Source organism: Lagopus muta, chromosome 3 (assembly GCF_023343835.1).
Source record: "Lagopus muta isolate bLagMut1 chromosome 3, bLagMut1 primary, whole genome shotgun sequence".
Taxonomy (NCBI): Eukaryota; Metazoa; Chordata; class Aves; order Galliformes; family Phasianidae; genus Lagopus; species Lagopus muta.
This window is the reverse complement of record NC_064435.1, coordinates 54,467,378-54,489,231: the sequence shown is the minus strand read 5'-3', so window position 1 is coordinate 54,489,231 and position 21,854 is coordinate 54,467,378. Positions and strand designations below refer to the sequence as shown.

Here is a 21,854-nt window from a genome sequence, read left to right as displayed (position 1 = left end):
GCAACTATAGAGAAGTAGCTCTTCAGCTTCTTCACGCTATAAGGAAATTTCAGAATAAAGATTTCTGAAAAAATGTGGAAATAATTAAAGAAGCTCATTTTAACCAGAATTAGCTGTTCCAAAATGCTATGCCATTTTAAATAGCATTTAAATGTCTAAAGCAAGATGCAGAAGGTTTGATTTCTCCAGAAATCTCATTTGCTCCAGTGGAATTTCTTCCACTTGGGAAAGAACAGTGAGAGTTATTGTTACAGTTCTCTTCAAAAAAGTAGGAGTGTAAAACATCTGCATATTGAGAACAGAAAGCACTTCTCTCAAAATGTGTTTCTTAAAAAGTGTCAATATTTCTTTGGCTCTAGTATAAAAGCAACAACAATGTTGACATCTTCAACTCTGTTCAAAAAGTGAAGGAACAATAGTAAAACAGTTGGATTTCCACCCTGTACCTCTGCCTGAAGATTCAAAATTCTAATTCAGGTTATGTTCTTTTTCATCAACACGTATTTTTTTTAATGATGATCTTCCAATATCTTTAAGTATTAATTATTTTTTTTTTCATTTCCCAAAAAAAGGGCTTTAAATTTCCCTCATAAATTAACAACAGACTTGATAATCTGGAGTAAGAGTACGTTCTGCACTTCAACTAGCAGTAAACGTTTCTGAATACAGAACTCTCTGCCTATAGTGGCATTTGTAAGTCTACAGTGCACACCAGTGGAATATAGCAGTACATGCATGCTTTCCATTCTTGAAAGTATAATGCTGGATTGTTTTGTAAACAGTCTGCCTTGTTTACCTTTTAAACCATCTGAAATGCATATACTTCAGAAATGATAAAGGCAGCTAAAAAATGTTAAGGAAGACTTGCAATATGTGTAAACAATAACATTTTATAGTGCATGTTACAAGATAAAACCCCTAAAAACTAATAGTCTTGCTAAATATAACTCAGGATTTGAAAACATTTGGGCAGCACACCAAGGATTTATAGCGTTTTAGAAAGAGCTCAAAAATCAGGCTTAGTTACACTGTTTATGTCTTTCATATTGTAAGACCAATTGACTGACAAAAAAAACTAAGTTTTACCTAATAAAACCATATAGCAAATTTCCAGGGATGACTGTGAACGTTCACAGCTAGAAACTTCACTGATTGATCAGAGAGTGCAAAACACTATTCTTTGGCATAGTCACCACCATTAGCTATGTATTTTTGCCAGCAATGAACAAGAGCCTGCATACCGTGATCATAATAAATCTCTGCACCAGATAAGGTCAACCACTGTTGTTGCCATTACTGCCAAAATGCAATACCCACTGCCTCACTGAGCTCACATCTGTGGTTTGATTTCCATAAGTGTTCAAGCAAGCATGGATGAATATAAATGGATGCAAATTTTTCTGAATGGAAGAATATAGTTACACGTTTCGCTTCATACACACTTCCACGTCAGACATAATTTTATCAGACCACCCCTTTGCTGCCCCCTGTCGCATGGCAACAAAATGTAATAGAACATTGTCAGAAAGGTTCAACCTCTACTTCCATGCCACCAACATCCAAATCTGACATTGTGGGCCAAAATCATAAAACAGAAGGCACGACTTTTGGAGTAGCCCTCATAGGAACTGACAAAATTGCGTGCTATAAAAAGCCCATAGTTAACTGCGTGCTAGTAAAGAAACTATGCTGTCAAATATTAATGAAGATTTGATAATAAATAATAAGTAATAAAATAAGTAATAAGTAAAATAAATAAGTAATAAAATTCTCAGTGTAAATCTTATTTCACTATTCAGGGGCAGAGTAGATCTTTTATAACAGAAAAAAAAGAATCGATTTCAACACTAAATTCAACTTCATGTTCCTGCTGTTACAATAATCTAATTTATGAAGACAAACAGGCCAAGTTCAATGCTGCAAACATAAATTCCCTATTCTTTGTAGTGAACTCAAGAAAATTTTAAGTTGATGCAAAATGCATCCATTAAAAAAAAAAGTGAATATTAATTTTTTAACAGAACATAATTAATTACTTGGAGCACTCATTTCATGGCAGCTGTGAAGTTTCTAACATTGCATAGAACCTCACAGTTTTCCAAAAAGCTAGCAGAGCTAGACATTGTTTAAAAAAGTAGTTCAGTTAGCTGTGGCACTGACAGTGGGAATCTAAAATAATTTTTTTTTCACATACCCAATGCAGCTGTCAGGCGATCTACAAAAGGAAATAACAATTTATGCTTTACTCTGAAACCAAAAATTCTTAGTGAAGGAACAGAAGTAATCCTGAGGTAATGATAAATGTTAATCTAGAAACTCCGTTGTGATTTAATATCGTAAGTGTATATATGAAAGAGATTCCATGTTTAGTCTAATATATGTCTGCATTTTCCTTCATTTTCCTTTTGAATCACTTAATGCCAAGAACTTTATATGCAGCTCTAGCAACCAGTTCTCATCTGTGGTGTTCACATGCATATTTCCAACACACAAGACTTGTATATTTCAATAAATGAAAAATAAAAAAGCAACAATAGTAAATATAAGTAATTTCATTTACATTTGCCATATTAATATAGACAAATGCCTTTCTGCAATTTAAAAAGTAGATGAGAATACAAACAGAATGCTCGAAATATCACCTTCTGTTAACAATTAAAGCAATTCAGCATGTCTTTCATTTAAAAAGCAGCAACACACACGTGTATGTATGCATGCACATAAATAAAATTGGAAGTTATTGATTTCCAGCCTCCTCTCAGGAAGTTTCTAATCCTTATTGTTCCATTCCTGCTGACAGTGCCATAAAACATGAAGACTGCGTTTCTTAAAAAAACTATTAATTAAATATGGACTTCCTCTGGTATGTAAGTATAATAAGCTAAAATTCTACTTCATGAGCAAACAAAATAAAGAACTAAAATCTGAAGGAACTCAAATATGACACATCGATGTTCTTTTGTTGCTATGGATACTCATCTGTGAATGAAGCTACATTTTTTTATATGCGCTATCTTGTAATTGTAATTTAATAAACTAATTGGATCCGAACTAATTTAATTGGAATGTAATAAATTAATCAGAGTCTTTCCTAAAATATGAAAAAGTTAATTTTCCAAGAGATTTCCAAAATGGATATGTTAAATTTATATAACAAAAATAATTTTGCATCAATAATTCTATACGCTTATATGCATATACAAATTGAGTTTTGTTGGATGTAAGAGATCCTTAACTAATTTTTATGAAAGCTAAATCCTGAAAGATGCAACAAAAACATCTTCTACTCACTAAACTTGGAAGGGATTTCTGGAGATCATCAGTAGCTTACAAAGAAAAGCACTCGGGTATGTTTTAAATATCTCATAGAAGGAGATTCCACAAGTTCTCTGGGCAGCCAATTCCAGTGCTTTGTGACCCTCGCAATGAAGTTTTTTCTCATGTTCAGATGGAAATGTTCCATGATTTCAAGGAACACCTCCAAGTAGGTCCAATGAACGTTTCTATATTTCAGTTGCAGTCTGATCTCCTATATAAAGGTAAAGTTTTCTAGCATCAAAATCACACTTCCAATTCTCTGTTATGCTGATCTACCAGTATATTACTACAAATTACTTTTGCACTTTGAAGACGCTGTCCTCTGAGACCTGCCAGCTTTGATAAATTCCTTCACTAATCAGAACTCCCTCCGGTGGGATTCCGTGCACCAGCTCCCTGATTAAGCAAACTTTCTGTTTGCCTTAAGTTCAGGGTATTTTCTTACTACTTGCCTTTCTCACTTCCTTCAAGAACCTCAAACTCTTAAATTTCAGTCAATATAGACAACGATATTATTCACAAGCAAATCTTCAAATAGTTTTTTCTTTCATAACACTTAATAGCAGACCTCTTGTTGGTCCATTTAATGTCTACACAGAGCAATAATTCCTGAAATCTTCCAGAATTAGATTGCTTTGCATCCAACCATGACATCCTTTCAGCAGCTATACAGTCAGACCCCAGTGAGAACCAGATTCTGAAATTCAGAGACATGAGTTCTTTAAAGACTCTATCTATCTCATCAGGTGATCTCCCATCAAAATCTCATCCTTACTGATCTCTCCTCTGATACTCTTCACAAGCTATTAGTCCAGCTATCACCCATTACATAGAAGAGCTCAAAAGATTTGGGTTGACTTAGATCTGTGGGCAATTTCCATCCCCTCAGGCCTCTTCTTCCCTTTTTCCTGAAGAGCCGTCTGTCCTTCATAGTACTTCAGTTCTACAAACTTGGCACAGTATTTTAATTTCTCTAACAATATTCTACTCCTGTAACTAAATACAGCTCTTTCTCATTGATTCCCAGGGTGCATGCACTTCTGTACCAATTCTACCCATGCAGATGAACAGCTGGGAACACTGGTCTAAGGTCTGGACAGGCTTTGGTAGACTCTCTGTGATATTCTAACTCAATGTCCACAGCAAGCAACATATCCCTCAAAATGAAAATTGAGATACATAGGGACTTCTGTCCCTACAGAATAGATTGTCCCCCTTGCTGCTTCTGCCTCTTGCTGTTTTCTCCTGATGTTAATGCACTGTTCAGGATAAAGCTGGCTCTGATTTCTGCTCAGTTATGGCTTTCTTCCCCTTTTTTGCTATGTGACTTTTGAACCAATTCTACAATAGCAAGTGTGGAGGTGGAAAAAGAGACATCCTCCACTTTCAGGAGGTGACAGTTTCCTACCTTCATCAGCATGGATCTCTCCACTTACCCTACAAAAGATTGCAGCCTCTGGCCGCTCCTCCTCTATGTTTTTGAGACTTTTTTGTCCCTAAGGATGTTCCTGCAGCACGTTCCCAGCACCTTCATGCACTCCTGTGCAAACTGCTCAATGAAACGCTGCTGACGGTCATTACCCTCTAGGACCTACATTCTGGGCCTGGCCTGCATTACTGGAACAGACATCTGATTCTCCACCACTGGAGCCACCCATCCCAGCAGCAGCCCTGATCCTGGAGTAACACAAAGTGCTTGATGTTAAACCAGAAGCGGTGCTCAAATAGTGCTGCGTAAAACGTCAGCACTGCTTTACTAACACGTAGACTACTACATCTTGGAAAGCCAAGGCCCAGCTTGAATTGTATTTGAGTATGGATTCCAAAAAGAACAAGAAAGGATTCTACAGGTACCTCAATCAGAAAAGGAAAGTCCAGAAGAAGGGTGAGGTACTTAAATATTTTGTCTCTATTTTTCCTGATAACCACACACCACACAGCCCTCAAATGTTTGGTCTGCTAAGAGGAGACTGTAGAAGCACTGCCCCTCCCACTGTAAGTGAAGATCAAATTCATGACTACCTGTGGAACCTGTACATTTACAAGTCATGGGTCCTGCTGAGATGCATCTCAGACTCCTAAGGGAATTGGCTTATGTGGCTGCTAAGCCATTCCCCATAATATTTGAAAAGTCATGGCAATCAGGTGAAACCCCTGGTGACTGGAAAAAAAGGAAACATCACACCCATTTTTAAAAAGGGTAAAAAAGATTATTCTGGGAACAACCGATCTGTCAGTCTCACCTCTGTGTAGGGAAAGATCATGGGGCAGATCCTCCTGGAAGCTATACTAAGGTGCATGTAAGCCAGGGAGGTGATACAGAAAAATCAGCATGGCTTTACCAAGGTCAAATCCTGTTTGACCAACCTAGTGGCCATTTATGATAGCGTCACTGCATCAACAGACAAAGAAGAGCCACTGATGTCATCTGGACTTCAGTAAGGCTTTTGACACAGTACCCCACATTTTTCTCTCCAAACTGGAAAGATATGGATTTGTTGGGTGGACTGTTCAACAAAGAACAGGCTGCAGGATCGAGTCCGGAGAGTGGTGATCACTGGCTCCATGTCTGGACGTAGACTGTTGAGAAGTGGTGTCCCCCAGGGGTTGGTGCTGAAGATATCTTTAATATCTTCATCAATGACATCAACAGTGGGGTTGAGTACACCCTCAGTAAGTTTTTTGTTGACACCAAGCTGTGGGGTGCAGTTGAAACACCAAAGGGACAGGATGCTATTCAGAGGGACCTAGACAGACTTGAGCAGTGGGACCAGGTGTATCGCATGAGGTTCAACAAATACAAGTGCAAGGTCTTGCACTTGGGTTGAGGCTATCGCCCCTTGCCAATATAAACTGGGGGATAAAGGGATTGAGATCAGCTCCACCAAAAAGGACCTGCAGGTAATGATGGATGCTGAATTAGATGCAAACCAGCAGTGTGCCCTTGCAGCACAGAAAGCCAAGTATATTCCAGGCTGCATCAAAAGAAGCAGGGCCAGTAGTTCGAGGGAGGTTGTCATGCCCGTCTGCTCTGCACCAATGAGGTCTCATCTGTGTTCTGATGAGGAGTCCTCAGTACAGGAGAGACATAGATCTGTTGGAGCACATCCAGAGAAGGGCCACAAACCACAGAATTGAATACCTCTCCTATGAGGATAGGCTGAGAGAGCTGGGGCTGTTCAGCACAGAGAAGGCAGCAAGATGACCCGATAGCAGGCTTTCAGTATCTAAAGGGGAGCTACAGGAAAGACTATTTAGAAGGGTTTTTTGGTTGTAGAACAAGGGGAAATGGCTTCAAGCTCAGGGAGGCTAGATTTAGGTTAGATATAAGGAAAAAAACCTTTTACTGTGAAGGTGGTGAGGCACTGGAACAGGTTACCTAGTGTTGCGGTTGATGTCCCATCCCTGGAGACTTTCAAGGCGAGGCTGAATCAGGCCCTGGGCAACCTGATCTAGCTGTGGTGACCCTGTCTGTTGCAGGGGAGTTGAACTAGATATCTGTATAGTCAATGAATGTACAGATGTTATAGTTATGAAGTATACCAGAGAGCGTGGCTACGTAGTTATTACACAACAGCAGAAAGGATAGGATGCTTATTCTTACCCTGGGCTCACTTATGAAACTCCAGCAGAGTGGATCTCCAGAAGAGATACTTCCCCACTGGTAGTCATCTCTTAAATGGGTCTAGGAGAGGTAGAGCCAGGCTCCACTCCTTCTGGCAGCACAGATGAATTGCCTTCACCTGTGCTCCTGTGGCTGACTCATTGCTTGCCTCAGGTGATCAATCAGAGGTTTAGGCCATGATTCAGCACTTCCCATACAATAGCCCTCAGAGGTGCCTTCCAACTCTAAGGATTCTATGATCTCACAAGCTCCCCTCTGCCCTCAGGCCTGCTTCCCCAGACTGTCTCTCTTGGACTGGTGTGCTAGAGCTATTGAAAGGTTATCTGGTGGAAGAATGAACAACAGTGGATGAGGATATGTCAGGGATTACTGGAGAGTGAGACAAAATGGGTTCACCAAAATGTACTGAGAGAGCTGGGTGGTGTCCTCCAAAGCTACTCTCTGTCAACTTTGAAAGATGATGGAGAACAGAGAGGTCCTTGACAGTTGCATAAAAGCAACTGTGATAAATAGCTGCAAATAATGTCAAAAATGAGAACTCGATCTGTGAAGAGAGGCTGAAGGAACAGCGTTTGATCATTCTGGTGAAGAGATGGCTTCAGTGGGATTTAATAGCAGTGCCCCAGTACTTATGAGGGGATTATCAAAAAGACAAAGCCAGAGTCTTCACAGTGGTGCAAACTGGGAGAACAACAGAAAATAATCATATACTGGAGCAAGAAATGTTCTGTCTGGGCACTGTCAGAACCCAGAACATTTTTAACCATGAGTAGAATCTACTAGTGGGTCAGACTGCCCATTTGAGCAGCAATTGGACCTGAGGTATCTTCCAACTTCAATTATCCTTCAGTTCTGTTGTGAAAGCAATTTCAAACAAACATGGATATTTACTTCTTATTTTTGTAAAGCCTAAGTATAATTTTATTCTTAGTTAAAAGGAAGCAGAAGCCTCAGCTTTGTTTCTTATTCCACATGATAAATGCGTATTGCTAACATACCTGGTTCAGACTTTCCAGTTTAGACTGTTTTAGTTCTTCATATTTCAACTTCCAAAGTGCTAATTCATTTTCTGTCTTTTCCACTTCTTTTTCCAGAAATACATTCATTCTGAAAGGGTTTTAAAAATCAGCATTACTTTTTGTTTTGAGGATGAAAAAACATACATGACATTTAACTTCTGTCCAAAGCTTCAGTTATATTTTACAGCCTTTTTCAACTGCATATTTTTAAATTATTTTAAACATATACTATGACCACATAATTATTTTAAGAGATTTGTAAAAAATAATGGCTGAAGAGAGCAGACAATTCCAGTACGGAATTTGAATTCTTGTCCTAAACTTAATAAAATTCGGAAATGAACGTCAATTAGTGATTTTGGTCACGTAGTATATGGTAAGATAGCAAAGATCCGCAGAGGATTGAGATTAGTTCACTTCATTTGAGTACAAGGAAAAGATTAAGTACATGTATATGGGAATATATACATACAGTACGTGTAGAGCACTGAAAAAAAGAGGATTCTTGAAAGAACGAGAAAAACATTTTGGAAATGTGGATTATTTATCTCAGAGATACTACATCCTCACTAAAATGACAACTCTAAGGATTCTGCTCTGGAATGTTATTTGAGTAAAAAGTTCATTACTACATTCTGGAAAATGGTCAGAAAAAATAGTTCACAAAGAAGGAATGATGGTTCCTACTGAAATACTGAAGTTTGTTTTTAGCTTTTACCTCTTTTCAAAACACAGTATTATCAGCAATTAAGGATATAATGAAAGAAATATGAAGCTCTACAGATGTTCCTGTCTTTGAGACCCATTAAAAGTTTCATTTTTGTGTCCACAGCAAGACTGCAGCCAAAGTCCAAAGATAACAATGAATTTTTCATAATTTATATCCTTGACTTCATAATTTCATTTCGTATTTGTGAAATATGTGTATATGATTTTGCAATAGTCTAACAAAATAGAATTTGGCTCACAAGAAAAAATGAAAGAAAAAAATTACTCTAAATTACAAGTAAAAACTTTCAGTTTATATTGGTAAAATTTTTTAATAAAAACAGGTTATTGTTTATAATCCCTGATTATTCAACTGGCTATAAACATCAGTATAGGAATAAAGCATATAAAGTCAGGAACCTGAATAAATCTGAAGTCTGAAAAGCAGTAAATCTGCAGATGGATCATTATGTTGGGAGATGACAATTTTTTTTTATAAGTTTTATGATACTGCAGGGATGAAACATGAATATATCAGAAAAGATAAAAATATTGAAAATGTACACTTGAAAATTCAACTAGCAACATAAGATACTGTTGTATGTCATAGTAGTTATTTTCTCTTCTGGGACAAAAATAATTTGTTAACCTTTTGACAAAAAGTATTATTTCTGCATTAACTTTAGCTACATTCTGAGAATATTTGATTTAAAATCTTTCTTCCACAGCATAAGGAAATCAGCAAAAGGATATGTGACAAGGCTTGCCTCTGGGACATATTCACATAGTACTTGGTGGGCTTGTGCAGAGACACCAGAGTTATCACTGAGTGGTCTGGCTCAAGGCCTGGAAGCAATGTTAGCTGGATCACTGAAGCAATGTACTTGTGTGAAAAGTGTCTTCCTGTTGCCTCTTTCTTTACAACTAAACTGAATACTCTTGATCCAAAAACACTTAAATCACTTATGGAGAGGTTAGCTGTTTAAGTAGGGGCATGTCCAAACACTATCTCTACATGTGCTGGTTTCAGTTTGGAAAAAATCTAGCCACAACTCTTGAGTAATGAAAGTAAGCCAGAAAGATCTACTGAGAGGTCCTGCACAGAATGAGCAAGATCATACTGGCTGCCAAAGTAACCTTTGGCCTAGGGGTTCAAGTTGTCTGTAACCCAAGTTTACTTTTGATGTAGCACAACTGTGTCCTTGGCTGAAGTTTACTGAGAAAATTTCTAAATTGTCAGGAAGAAGCTGTGAGAAAGTACTTAAGCTAGAGCTATGCAAACAAATGAGATTGTTGAGATAGTGATTATTAGCATATCCAAAATCCAGGAGCAAAAATACTGATGTGAACAAATATAAAACTCAAAGAGAAAAAATGGGAATCTGAAGATGTCAAGTCATCTAAATAAGCCTATTCCTGTGAGAAGCAGACACTAAGCCTGCCTGAACTGGTGGATGATAGTCTGCCCAACAAAGACTCACAGGGTGACTCAAGAGACCAGTGATTACGTTAGTTTTTGTCTGGTAATACTGTTCATAGGTATCTATTTTGTGCATAGCCAAACATAATTGCTTCATATGTCTCAGCTGAATATATTTTGCTTACAGAAGCTCTTTTATAGAGGAAATGTTGAACAAAGAGCTAAAGAAGAAGTTGTACACAAATGCTTAACATTATGTGAAAATTGCTGCTCCATGAGCAGTTACTGCCTGAGGTTGGAACTGCTGTAGGTTGCATGATACAAACATACACCAGTTTTTATCATGCCCCAGTAAAATTATTAATATACACCATAATGAAGAACAGTCAGTATATACCTAGGGATAAGTATCAAAATCTGGCATCCTGAAACACAGTTACTAACTGGCTTGAAAGGCACATGAACAAACACAGAGCAGAAGGTAATACAGGGATTTATTAAATTTTCATCAAATAAGAAATTTGCTTTAAAAATGTTGAATGATTATCTCCTTTTTAAAAGGAAATTATACTATGATCTCTGTTGAACAAGTAAAATACATAGAACCCTAAGGATTTCAACCAGAGAAGAGTAGATATGAGTTATCAGCCTCTTAAATCTCATGAAATATCAAAAATTTAAAAATTTTTGGATTTTGGCTTCAACAAAAAATGGAATCTTTTTAAGTAAGATAGAACGCAGTTTCAGTAATCTGCTGCAATATGATTCAAAAAAAGAATGGATGTTTTCTACAGCTTCCTGCTTCAGGTAACAACATAGTAAATGTGTTCTAAGAATTTAAAATAAATGTTTTTTTCTTAAATTTTAATATACTTCAAGACTTGAATTATGTACAGGAAAATTGTAAAAAGAAAGAAAGTGACAGGAAAGATTTGTCACAGTCTATTACATACTCTTTGAACTGAAACTTGAGAGTATTTGCAAGAGAAGAGGCATTCTTTACTCCTTCTGAGTAGCTTTAACCAGTTTTGAAGCTACAGTCACATTAAACTGAAGTCTACTACCTCATACATTGCGCATATAGCATATACCACATGTTTCCTTGCAAAGCAATTTTGGTGTAATTCAAAAATGGCCTTCATTATTCTGCAGTCACCATTTACTAACAAAAATTTGAAAGAGCCCACGAAAATTTCTTATAATGCTACGGTGCTCCAATAATTGAATATAACATAGCTTAGATGTCACTTAATTCGTATCAAATCTCTGGTAAGTACAAATTTTTTAGTTAACTGTATATTCTTAACAGTTTTATTACAGAGTACTTTTTCATGCTAATGATAAGCAAGCCAAAGGAAACGAGATGTACACACTACTGTGAAACCCTTACAATATATGTAATTACCAATTTCCAAAACCATTAAAAAATACATATTTTCTGACTTAGAGCTTAGAAATACCTAGGAGAACATACGAGCTATAAATGCAAAACTTCACTATATTTACATTAGAAAGTTTCTTTAAAAAACGTATTTCTAATGAAGATTTCTCCAAGGAGGATATATTTTGTACTTACTCTCTTTCTTTAGTTAAGATTTTCTGTAACTCAGCCAAATGCAAATGCAGAACAGAAGCACGCATTAAATCATTCTCTGGTGTCTGAGCTGCGTTGTGCAGACCTTTTTTAGGTTCCTCAAAATAAATACTGGTAAATCCACTGGGAAAGGAATCAAGATGCTTTGGAGCCATTTTTTTATTCTGACTGCTTCTTAGGGGCTGTTTGATTAACTCCACATCCTGAGAAAAGAGATAAACATGGTATTTGAGAAAAACATAAATAAAGGAAAAGTCTAAATATGACTTCTGCCTGCTACCAAGGCTCTTCTAAACATTTAAACCATGTAGGGGGAAAAAAGGAATAAATAATATCTTGTATAACTGCAATGAGTTACAGTTAGAATGTTCTCTAATGCAAAAATGTCATTCTGATGGAGTGATCGCTGCTTTGTGGTATCTCACACTGTGAACATGTGAGAGTTTTCATAACCAAAATATTTCTAAGGTTTCTCGACTAAACAAATAGGTTCCAGTTGTCACTAGTTGGCTATAACTATGGTCAAGACAGAATCTTGGAATTATTAAAACCAGGAAAGCAACTTATATGTACAGATAAAACATTGAGAAATTCCACATAAGAACTCTCAGAGTTCTAATGTAAGTCACGTTGAAAAAAATGGTGGACTTTTAACAAGTTTTGTGTAAGGACCAGCTTTGTGCATAACATACTAGTTGGGTCCCAACCAGAAACAAAATGTGCTATATTGTCTATTTTGAGGAGACAGAGTTTGCATGCAAAACGTAAGCAAAATTAAAAATATTTAGAAAAAAAATTATTCAAAAATACATCTGTATTAGGAATTCTTTTGAGATTTTAATTGCTGTGTTTGCCAAATGAAAAACTTGCCACATTGCAGAAGAATTCACCTCACCTCTTTCCTCATTTCAGAAACTGCAAGTTGTGAGAACTAAATTGTATTTTAGATATCAGGAACCTACACTACTTTTTGAGATAGTAGTATGCAAAACATGGAGATTTCAGATATAACCTTATAACTTCTAACGTGAAAGATAGTCAGAGCATTACATTATTGGAGACAACAGCCTTTTACTTACAGGTTTAGCCATAGCTAAGGGATCTGAATTGTTTTCTGTATTTCTCTGTATTAGGATTATAACATGGGTGAAAATCAAAATAATTGCTTTTATAATATATCAGATCACATTATATTTTAGAAAAAATCCTTGAAAAATCTCATTTCTAAATACATAACTCCTTCTTTTTCATGAAGTTAAAAGAAATCCCCATTCTTTACCTTGTTTGAGTCTTCTGCCCAAGGAATTCTGTTGGTTTTGTTTAGTTCTTCCACATGTTCTTGTTCCAAAAATGTTAATTGGTTTAGGTCTTTTTTTATATGAGATATTTCTGAGGAACTGAAATATTCTGTTTTCCAAGTAGTTACATTTTCTAAACTTTCTTTCTCAGTTACTAAATCCTGGTTTATCTTTTTAAGCATACTCAGTTCTTTTACAACACTTTCCAATTTTATTCTCAATTGTCTGGCTTCTTCTCGGGCTTTATTTCTTTCTGCTCTAACTTTGCTCCATTTCTCCCTCCAATTAGCAGTACAGTCTGACCACCAGCGCATAGTTTTCTCCATTTGGGCAGCTCTGGCTTTGACTTCTTCTAGTTCTCGAATTCTTACTGCTTCAAAAATTTCCAAGTCACTGCTGGAATTCATATGCATGTGTGTATAATGAGCTGAATATGGGTAGAAATTTTGAGATGGAAGATTTGAATTACACAGACTGCCATCTGTTTGGCAAATTCCATCTATCTTATTAGGCTGTCTTGGTTGGGTCCTAAAAATCTGTATATCTTCCATTGAATGCTGAACATATCCTACGTCCATGTTTTGATTCATAATCTGCTATCACCCCTAAAAAAGACAAAGAATAATTTAGCTTCCTTCAATAAAATTATGAATAAATTTATATTCAATTAAATAATCTCAAGCAACAGTTTATATTACTCTTAAAATAATGATATATCTATCTTATTAATAATAGTGTTTGACATTTTAAAAGTGAGTACAGCACAGACAGGTATATTTGTTACTTGACTAGGTATTGATAACAAAGGAAATATCATTCATTTGCCTTCTTTCTCAAACGATGGAACCTCATGTTAGGCAAAATGGTAAGTTAAATTTACCTATATAAATGAACAAAATGCAAATTCACATTTGATTTTTTTCTTTTCACAAGAGAAGAAATTCAAGCATTTTCACAGTGGGTTTTATTGTCTACATTCCACAAAATACCCAGAAAGTATATATATTCATGTTATTCTTGAAAAGATAACACTATCCTACTATAAAGCATATTACCTACATAGCGATGATACGACTGCTACTAAATGCTGCTTCACCCTTTTTCATTATTTATCCATTATTATTCACTCACTTAGATAAAAATCAGCACCTCAAAAATTGCATTCTCACTCCAATATTTAGAAAATTGTGATACGGAGAATCTGTCATCACTTATATTTGCTTTTCATTTTTCCCTTGGCTATCAAAACATAACTTAACAAAACAAAATCTTGCTATAACAACAGAAGACTAAGTTGATAAAATTACTTTTTTTTCTGAATGTTCCAACATTGCTCTTCAAAAAACCATGTTTATATATCATAATGATTAGGGTTACTGCCTGTATTTGAAATGTAGAAAGATAATACAGTAAACAAAACACTGAAGAGTAGATAGTTATGGCATTATTTATGCTTCATTTCAACTGAATAAAAGTTTTCACACTTTCTGCTTCCAGTTTCTCAATTTTTAAATGCTGCCTTTCAGCAGTTTTTCATCCTGGATTGCTGATTCTGACTCTGCACCTAAGCTTCCAAAAAATTAAATGTAATTTAATTAATTAAAATTTAAAGTAATTATTCTCTTTCCAGAAAATATTAGTGCTGACTTAGAGGTGGTAAGGAATAGAAGATGTTCACATGTGTCTTAACTTCCCTATGTGCTTTTCAGTTAATGTAATCAAGTTACATGGAACTATAACACTGTAGGACGTAGGACAGTGTTTTAGCTATATAAAGATAAGGAATACATAAAACACTTCCCCAACTAAAAGATTCTTAGCATATAGCTAAGACCAATTTGTGAATTTGTTTATGAAGCCAAAAAAGATTAACCTAAATAAATAAAACAGTGAGAAACCTAGAAAATCTGACAGCATTTATTAACTCTTTATTAGTTGATATCTAAACTTTTAGAATGCAGCTTAGGCACAGAAAACTTCTTTGTTCATCATTTCTTAGAGATAGTAGGGTTGATGTTGCAGATAGACACTTGCTTCATCAAACTACTACTGATGTCACTTAACACACATTATACTTCCCCAGGGTTCTGCCTGCTCCAAAAACTTTTAACTTATCTTAGGTGAAAAGAGAATATTTCTTATGTAGAACATAGTCAAAGAAGATTCATGTTATTATTGTTACAGAGACCTCTAAACATAAGAAATAAGTCAACACTGAAAACTGAGAGGGAAAAAAAGCAGCTATCCAGAGCAAGTTTGAAAGTTACTAGTTTGAGTTTGTAGCAGCAGACTAGCTAGCTCAGCATGTGGAACTCAATTAACATAATTTAGTTAACAGAAGATAAGTAGATGTAAAGATAAAATAAAGTTAGAAAAGTAAAAGAAAGCGGGGATTTTCTTTCCAGTGAAACCTTCTGGTAGTTCCACCTGTTTAATAATTCAGGGACAAGAAGTAACACAGAATCCCTCTTAAAGTAATCTTCCTTAATTGAATAATCTAAAGTACACCCAAAGAAAAGGAAGCAACATTCATAGCATTGTTTGAGAGGGGTGAAGGTATCATAAGAGAGATCTGATTGATATAAGAAAGAAAAAGTTACAGACGTTTGGCAAAAAAACAAGGAATATGCTCTAAACCATATTTCATTGTATTGCAACTTTGCTTATTTACTTAATGATCATAAACAATGGCAGTTAAGAAGAATAGCTCTTGGTTTATTGTTCCAAGATATTATTATGGGCAAAGGGCAATGTTTTAACTCCTCATGACACACAAGAAAAAAACCACTGGAACTGAAAACAGTTATTACACTTCACTTGTGTTAATACCTGCTCACTGAACTGAAGTTTTCCATGAGTTCAGCTGCTAGACCATCAACTTGATACTGTATTAGCACCCTTTTTCTAATTGCATGACTTAATCTTTAGTTACATGCCACTTAATTATGAAAACCTCAGCCAAACATTTCTTAAAAGGCATTCACATCTTTACAGAAAATATCTGCTTCAGAAGAAACCAGTTAATTTTCTTTTGCATAAGCTGTAAACGCAATAGAAAGAAAGTCCAAATTGCTTATCTTCTTTGCTTACTCCAGGAGATGCAAAACTGTTTGGACTTATATAAAATATATCAGTTCTATGGGGAAAGAAGAAAGTTTTGTAAAATTCTGTCATAGCTGGAAGTGCATTGCTGTTTGTTTCCCTTGACATCTGGATGGTTTGAGTTAGCTCGTTTTAAAAACGATTCTAACTGGAAAACTGCTACCATAGGACAGAAAACCCTTGTGCAGCTGTGGGCTTTGTATGGACATCAACAGGTAACAAATAGTAGGGATAAATAATGAGAACATGGCATAGGTTAGAATATCAATTGAATCCTCTCATCTGCTCTTCTCTGCTGGCAGAAGTGTGGGTCACAAATGGGAGTGCACAGTGAGTGTGAAATTAGTGAGAGGTAAAGCTGCAGCCATACTCATACAGACCACAGAGAAGCCTACACAGCAGGAGCTGGTGGCTCAGCCCAGCTGGCAAAGCAGAGCTTAGATGTATGGAAATGACTTTGAAGCACTGAGCTATAAATGCCTATGCAGACTTATACTCCGTGTGGGATTCTCTGATCCTGTGGCTGAAAATGGGGTGAAAAAAATTAACAAGTAAACAACAGAGATGTCTGGGTAAGAATACAGACCAAAAATTTATTGATGATGTAATTTAATCTAAGAATGTGTACCTACTCACAAAAACACTACAAAACTTGAGGCAAAGGGAAGCAAGGCAGCTGGTCATTCTGCATAAAATCCTAAGACAGAACAGGGAATTAGTTACAGGAATGACTAGGGCACAGAGGGACAGATGATTTGTATCAACAGGATGCATAGAGATGTACAGTGGCATCCTCTGACAAAACAGATCCTATTCAAAACGAACTATTCTATTCACAACTTCCATATTGCCACACCTATCAAAGTTGACCACCACCTCAAAATTGGCCTTAAATATTTGGATGTACGTAACTTCACACCTGAGATCCTGCTGAGCACACAGCTCATGCTAGCACCTGGGACCAGAGCCATCTGGGTAAGCATAACACATACAGATGGCACAGCACACAGGGAATTAAGGGCCACTCTGCAGCTATCTTTTCCTGCAGCTATTCTCTCTTGTATTTTTGTAAAGGCACTGCCCCAAACTTACTGATATAGTACAGTTTGAATTCCAACCTGAAAAGTACAAATAGGTCAACATACTCAAAAAGCTTTGGAATCACAACTGTATTGCTGAGGATTTTGAGCTTCTTGCAACACCCAAACTGTAGCAGCAGCAGAAGAGTGAGCCCTGACAACATTGTATCAGAAAGTATTTTGCTCATAGGTGGAAATTCACTGGAAACTAGACAACTTTTTAGCTACAAAATTCATAAAGTAATGAATTTGTGTACTGATATGTTAGACAGTATAGTCTGTATGAAGAGGATTGAGTTTTTGTTTGATGCTTCTTTGGTTTTGGTTGGGTGTTTGTGTGTTGTTTTTTGTTTCTTTGGTTTTTTTAATAGGTTATGAGCAAATAAATAAGTGCATTTCACAGGATATATTTGTCCTTTAAATACGAGAGATTTCAGTGGACAGTGACACCATACATTCACATATTTCCACAATCTGGGTTTGATCATGGTCTCTCTGAGCAAGTTAAGAAAATTATTTTAATACTGAAAATTAAAAAGGTGGTGATTTCAATACTTTTGAATGCACAGCCAAGGATTGTTGTATTTATTTTTTTTTTCATAGCTAAAAAATATACCATATAGTTTAAAATTATTATATTTTTAAGCAGTTGATGTTGTATCCAAACATTATATTCCTAACATGTGTCAAAGCTAAAAATCAGCCAAAAAATGTCCTGAAATAAAGACACAAGCAATGCAAATTATTTCCTGTCATAAATTATCTGATCTTTTTTTTTCCTGTTTACACTTATGTAGCCACATTTTAAATATAAAATATTTGATGCAACTCTCACTTACTTAAAAATTCCCATAGCTACTACTCATTTTTGTTAACTAAAAACAATTAAGCTGCAAAAATCATATAAAGTTACGTTTCTAATTTCATGAAAAGAAATGTCTTAATGGTTTTGCTGCTTTTCATTTCTTTTTTCCTTTTGTTTGATTATGAAATCTGTGAGCCGTATGAAAGAAAAGGTTTTTCTCACTGCATCACTTCAGAAATTCAAATTTGTTAAGTGTGATTTTAATTTGATTCTGAAAACATAACCACAATTCATTCATGTTCTGACACGCAAAATAAAGTCTATGCAATTTCACCTTTCTACTACCAAGGATCAGTCTCAGCTTTTGAAGTGTAAAGACAATGTAAGATCAAAAAATTAACTGCAAGATTTCTAAAGCTGATAATTAAATCCCAGAGCTTTGTTTGATAAAAGATAAACACAAAATATTTGGCCTGTCAGCAAAGAAGGAATAAAGACAGAATTGCTGAGTGAAATCTTACACACTTCCTAGGCCTGGCAAAACAAAAAGTTTTGGGAAAACCGAGTATCACTTTTGTGCTCATATTTCCTTATGGCATAAAAATATTTGCCTCTGACATGAAAAAGCAAAAAATCCTAGTACTTAAAAACAAAAACAACAGATGTAGTACTACAAGAGAGTATGACAAATTGTAAGCAAGCATTAGTAGAACACAAAGCTTTTTCCAAAGAGGACTCAGATCCCAGTTCTGCACTGATAATGACCAAAGGATGGGACAGAGCATTTGTTTCTAAAGTGCCCCAGAAGGCCAGCTATTATATTAATAGTCTACGTGTAGCTTTATTCTTCACAGAAAAACAAAAAATGAGCACATTAATGATAGTGACTGAAATGAAATATACCACAGAGAGATTAGTAAGTGAAAGGAGAATTTTTCATTCAGAAGTTTATCTGAAATAGATTATAGTTTTCTTTAGTCAGAAAGTAAACAGAATTATACAGAAACCACAGGAAAAATCAAGCAATGACCAGTATGTAGCAATAAGAATTTTAGACTATAAAATAACAAAATAAGTACATTGCTACCTGATATTTCAGTATTCATCATAAGAAACAAAACTTTGCTGACTTCAGAAGAAAAATCCATTCCATTATCAGCAATTTGCTTCTTGTGTGCTATTCACATAGACTCAAAGGATAAATAGATTTGTTCTCTAGTGGTCCTCTCCAACCTCATCACTCTCTGAGGAGCTATGAACGTCCCTCTTCTCCCACTTTTAGCAGCAGTCATAACAGCCAGGAAATTAGAAGAAACCAACATCAAGAATTTGAAATTTCTCTGAATACACATCTTTCAACAAAATGGTATGCAAAACAGCATGTAAGTTGAGGAGACCATGTTATGAAATCACTGATCTTAGAAGCAGCATTTTTTCATTATTGCCACAGAACCTAGTATATCCACATTTTTTAAATCCATAGCTCCTACAATTATTTTCTTTTTTTAAAAAATACTCATTTTATGTTAACCGAATAACTGTTAATAGGAAGAATATATGAATATCTTGACTGTTTCTTTAGAAACATAATCATGCCCTAAAACTTTGTTCCAACCTGATTTGTGAAATTTTAAAATGAAGCAACAAATCATGTACAGAACAGAGCATTTTGTATATTGTCATTAATAAAATATTGTAATAATTTTAATGATAACGATAAATTGCTATTCCATCATATTAGCAACAGAATTCTCTCAAACAATTAAAGAAAAATGGATTTACTTTTTATTTTTTACAGAAACATTGCATTTCTGTAAGAATTTGGTGATGTATGTGTCATGGTTTCATGATTTCTGTTATCAGTATCCCACATCATAACATCATGTAAAGCACAGCGAATTAGAGTTAATACCCCAGTTCCAGGGACTGATAACATTCTGGATGCCTGGTTCTCAGAAGAGAAGTACATACCCCAAAGGACTTCACATTCAGACATGAAGATAAAACCAGCTCCCATCTGCCCACACACCCTTTTCCCCTTTCCCTTTTTGAGCTATAGGACCTCCAGGCCTGCTGCCCCCACCATAGACATACATCAATTTACATAACTCCATGACAGTATGGAAAAAACTTTCCTGCTTTCCTGAACTTTTTTCCCCTATTTAAGCCATTTTCAGGCAGCAGTGATTAAAAGATAAATCCAGACAGATTGTTTAAAAAAAGAAAAAAAACCTACCAAGTTACCTTTATTTATTATTCAAGTGCAGTAACGTACGCTTGTTTTGTTGTTTTTGTTTTTTTTTTTTTAAACTTGTTTTCCTTGCATTTCAAATGTAAAACAGACAAGCAAAACATCACCACAAAGCACGCAAGAGTTGTCACCGATGGATTTAAGCCAGCTACACTCCCCAAATCTTCAACTGGATAAGAGTTGATATTTTTTATGAGATAACATTTATATAGCTTCTGTAAGGGCCTACACATTCATCCACACATCAAGTACACAAATGCATTTTATAACATACTGAGATATGAGCCTTGAGTGCACATTGACAACATATGTTCAATTGTGTAACTTCTCCATTTCTATTACTGCAAGTCTATTTGTTCCTTCTTTCCAAGAAGTCAAGGAATCAAAATGCTGGCAAATGAAGAAAAAAGTTCTTAAAGTACACATGCAGAATGCAAGAGAAACTCAGAGAAATGAATATCTGCTCCTCACAAGTCAGTTAAAATTTGAAACTATAAGTGTGATGACATACTCAGGTTCTGTATTTCACTATTTTGCTACACTAGAGCCAAGCAGCAAACAACAATAGAATATGCAAAAACCAGAACGATTTAATTAGTTGAGTAATCATAGAATGGTAACGTTGAAGAGGAGTTACATTTTTAAAAAAGTACAAAATAAGGAACTATTCTTTGAAAATAAGGACAGTTACATTGTATTTCAAAAAACTTAGTTGTTCTTTAGCTTGAGGTGTAGAAAACTGTTCAGATCCAAATCTGAAAGATTACTCTTTTATTTTGAGATATTTCTCTTCCTTTCTAAGAAAATATCTGTGACCCACGACTAATTATTCTCAGGGATGCACACAGATTCTTTGAGAATTGGTGCAGAGGACTCTGTAGAGATGAGTAATGTTCCTAAGGGGTTAATATACATATATACTACTAAACATCTTGGTCAGTGACATAGATAATGGGACTGAGTGCACCCTCAGCAAGTTTGCAAATAGACCAAGCAGGGTGGTGCAGTCAGAGCACTGAAGAGAAAAAGGTGACATCCAGAGAGATCTTGACAAGCTCAAGAGGCAAACAGCACACAGTTCAACAAGGCAAAGTCCTACATCTGAGTTGAGGTAAGCCCAAAGAGACTGGATGGTGAAAATTAGTACAGTGATGAGAAAGTAACCCCACAGAGAAGGATTTAAGGCTACTGCTTGGTGAAAAACTCAGTATGAGCTCATGACATGCATTTGCAAAATGAAAACCAAGTCACAACCCTGGCACTATTGTATACCTGCCTTCTTTCATGCCCATGTATTTTCAAATCAGTTGAAAAATCTCCAGCACATTTGGCATATGGATTAAGCTTTTAATCAATAAATTCCTAAAATTTTTCTAAAGCAAATAGGCTGGGTAGAAAGTAAGTATCCCTTTGAAAAGACTCTACTTACACTCAGAAAGATTATTAGACATCAGAGAAATTCACACAGGTTTTCATAGCACCTAGAAACATTCATAACTTGAATGGGGGTAGTGATATTCCCCTCAAAATAATTATTTTACTCTTATACTGTTGTCAACTGTTTGAATCACTACAGTTCTCTTTGTAAAAGAATCATAGAATCACAGGGTTGGAAGGAGGACCTTTAAGATCACC

The 21,854-nt window shown here is 35.6% G+C and overlaps 1 protein-coding gene across 6 annotated transcripts in view; it reads right to left on the bottom strand.

The window, feature by feature from the left end:
- The window catches only part of CCDC102B (coiled-coil domain containing 102B), a 120,978-nt gene that overhangs the window by 86,877 nt on the left and 12,247 nt on the right, over nucleotides 1–21,854 (bottom strand). For all 6 annotated transcript variants that reach the window (XM_048939734.1, XM_048939735.1, XM_048939737.1 and 3 more), the window contains exons 2-4: nucleotides 12,964–13,587; nucleotides 11,667–11,887; nucleotides 7,942–8,050 (exon numbers count right to left, since the gene is read on the bottom strand). In XM_048939734.1, the coding sequence (XP_048795691.1) occupies nucleotides 7,942–8,050; nucleotides 11,667–11,887; nucleotides 12,964–13,572 (939 nt within the window). In that variant the 5' untranslated portion in view covers nucleotides 13,573–13,587. The remainder of the gene's footprint in view (nucleotides 1–7,941; nucleotides 8,051–11,666; nucleotides 11,888–12,963; nucleotides 13,588–21,854) is intronic.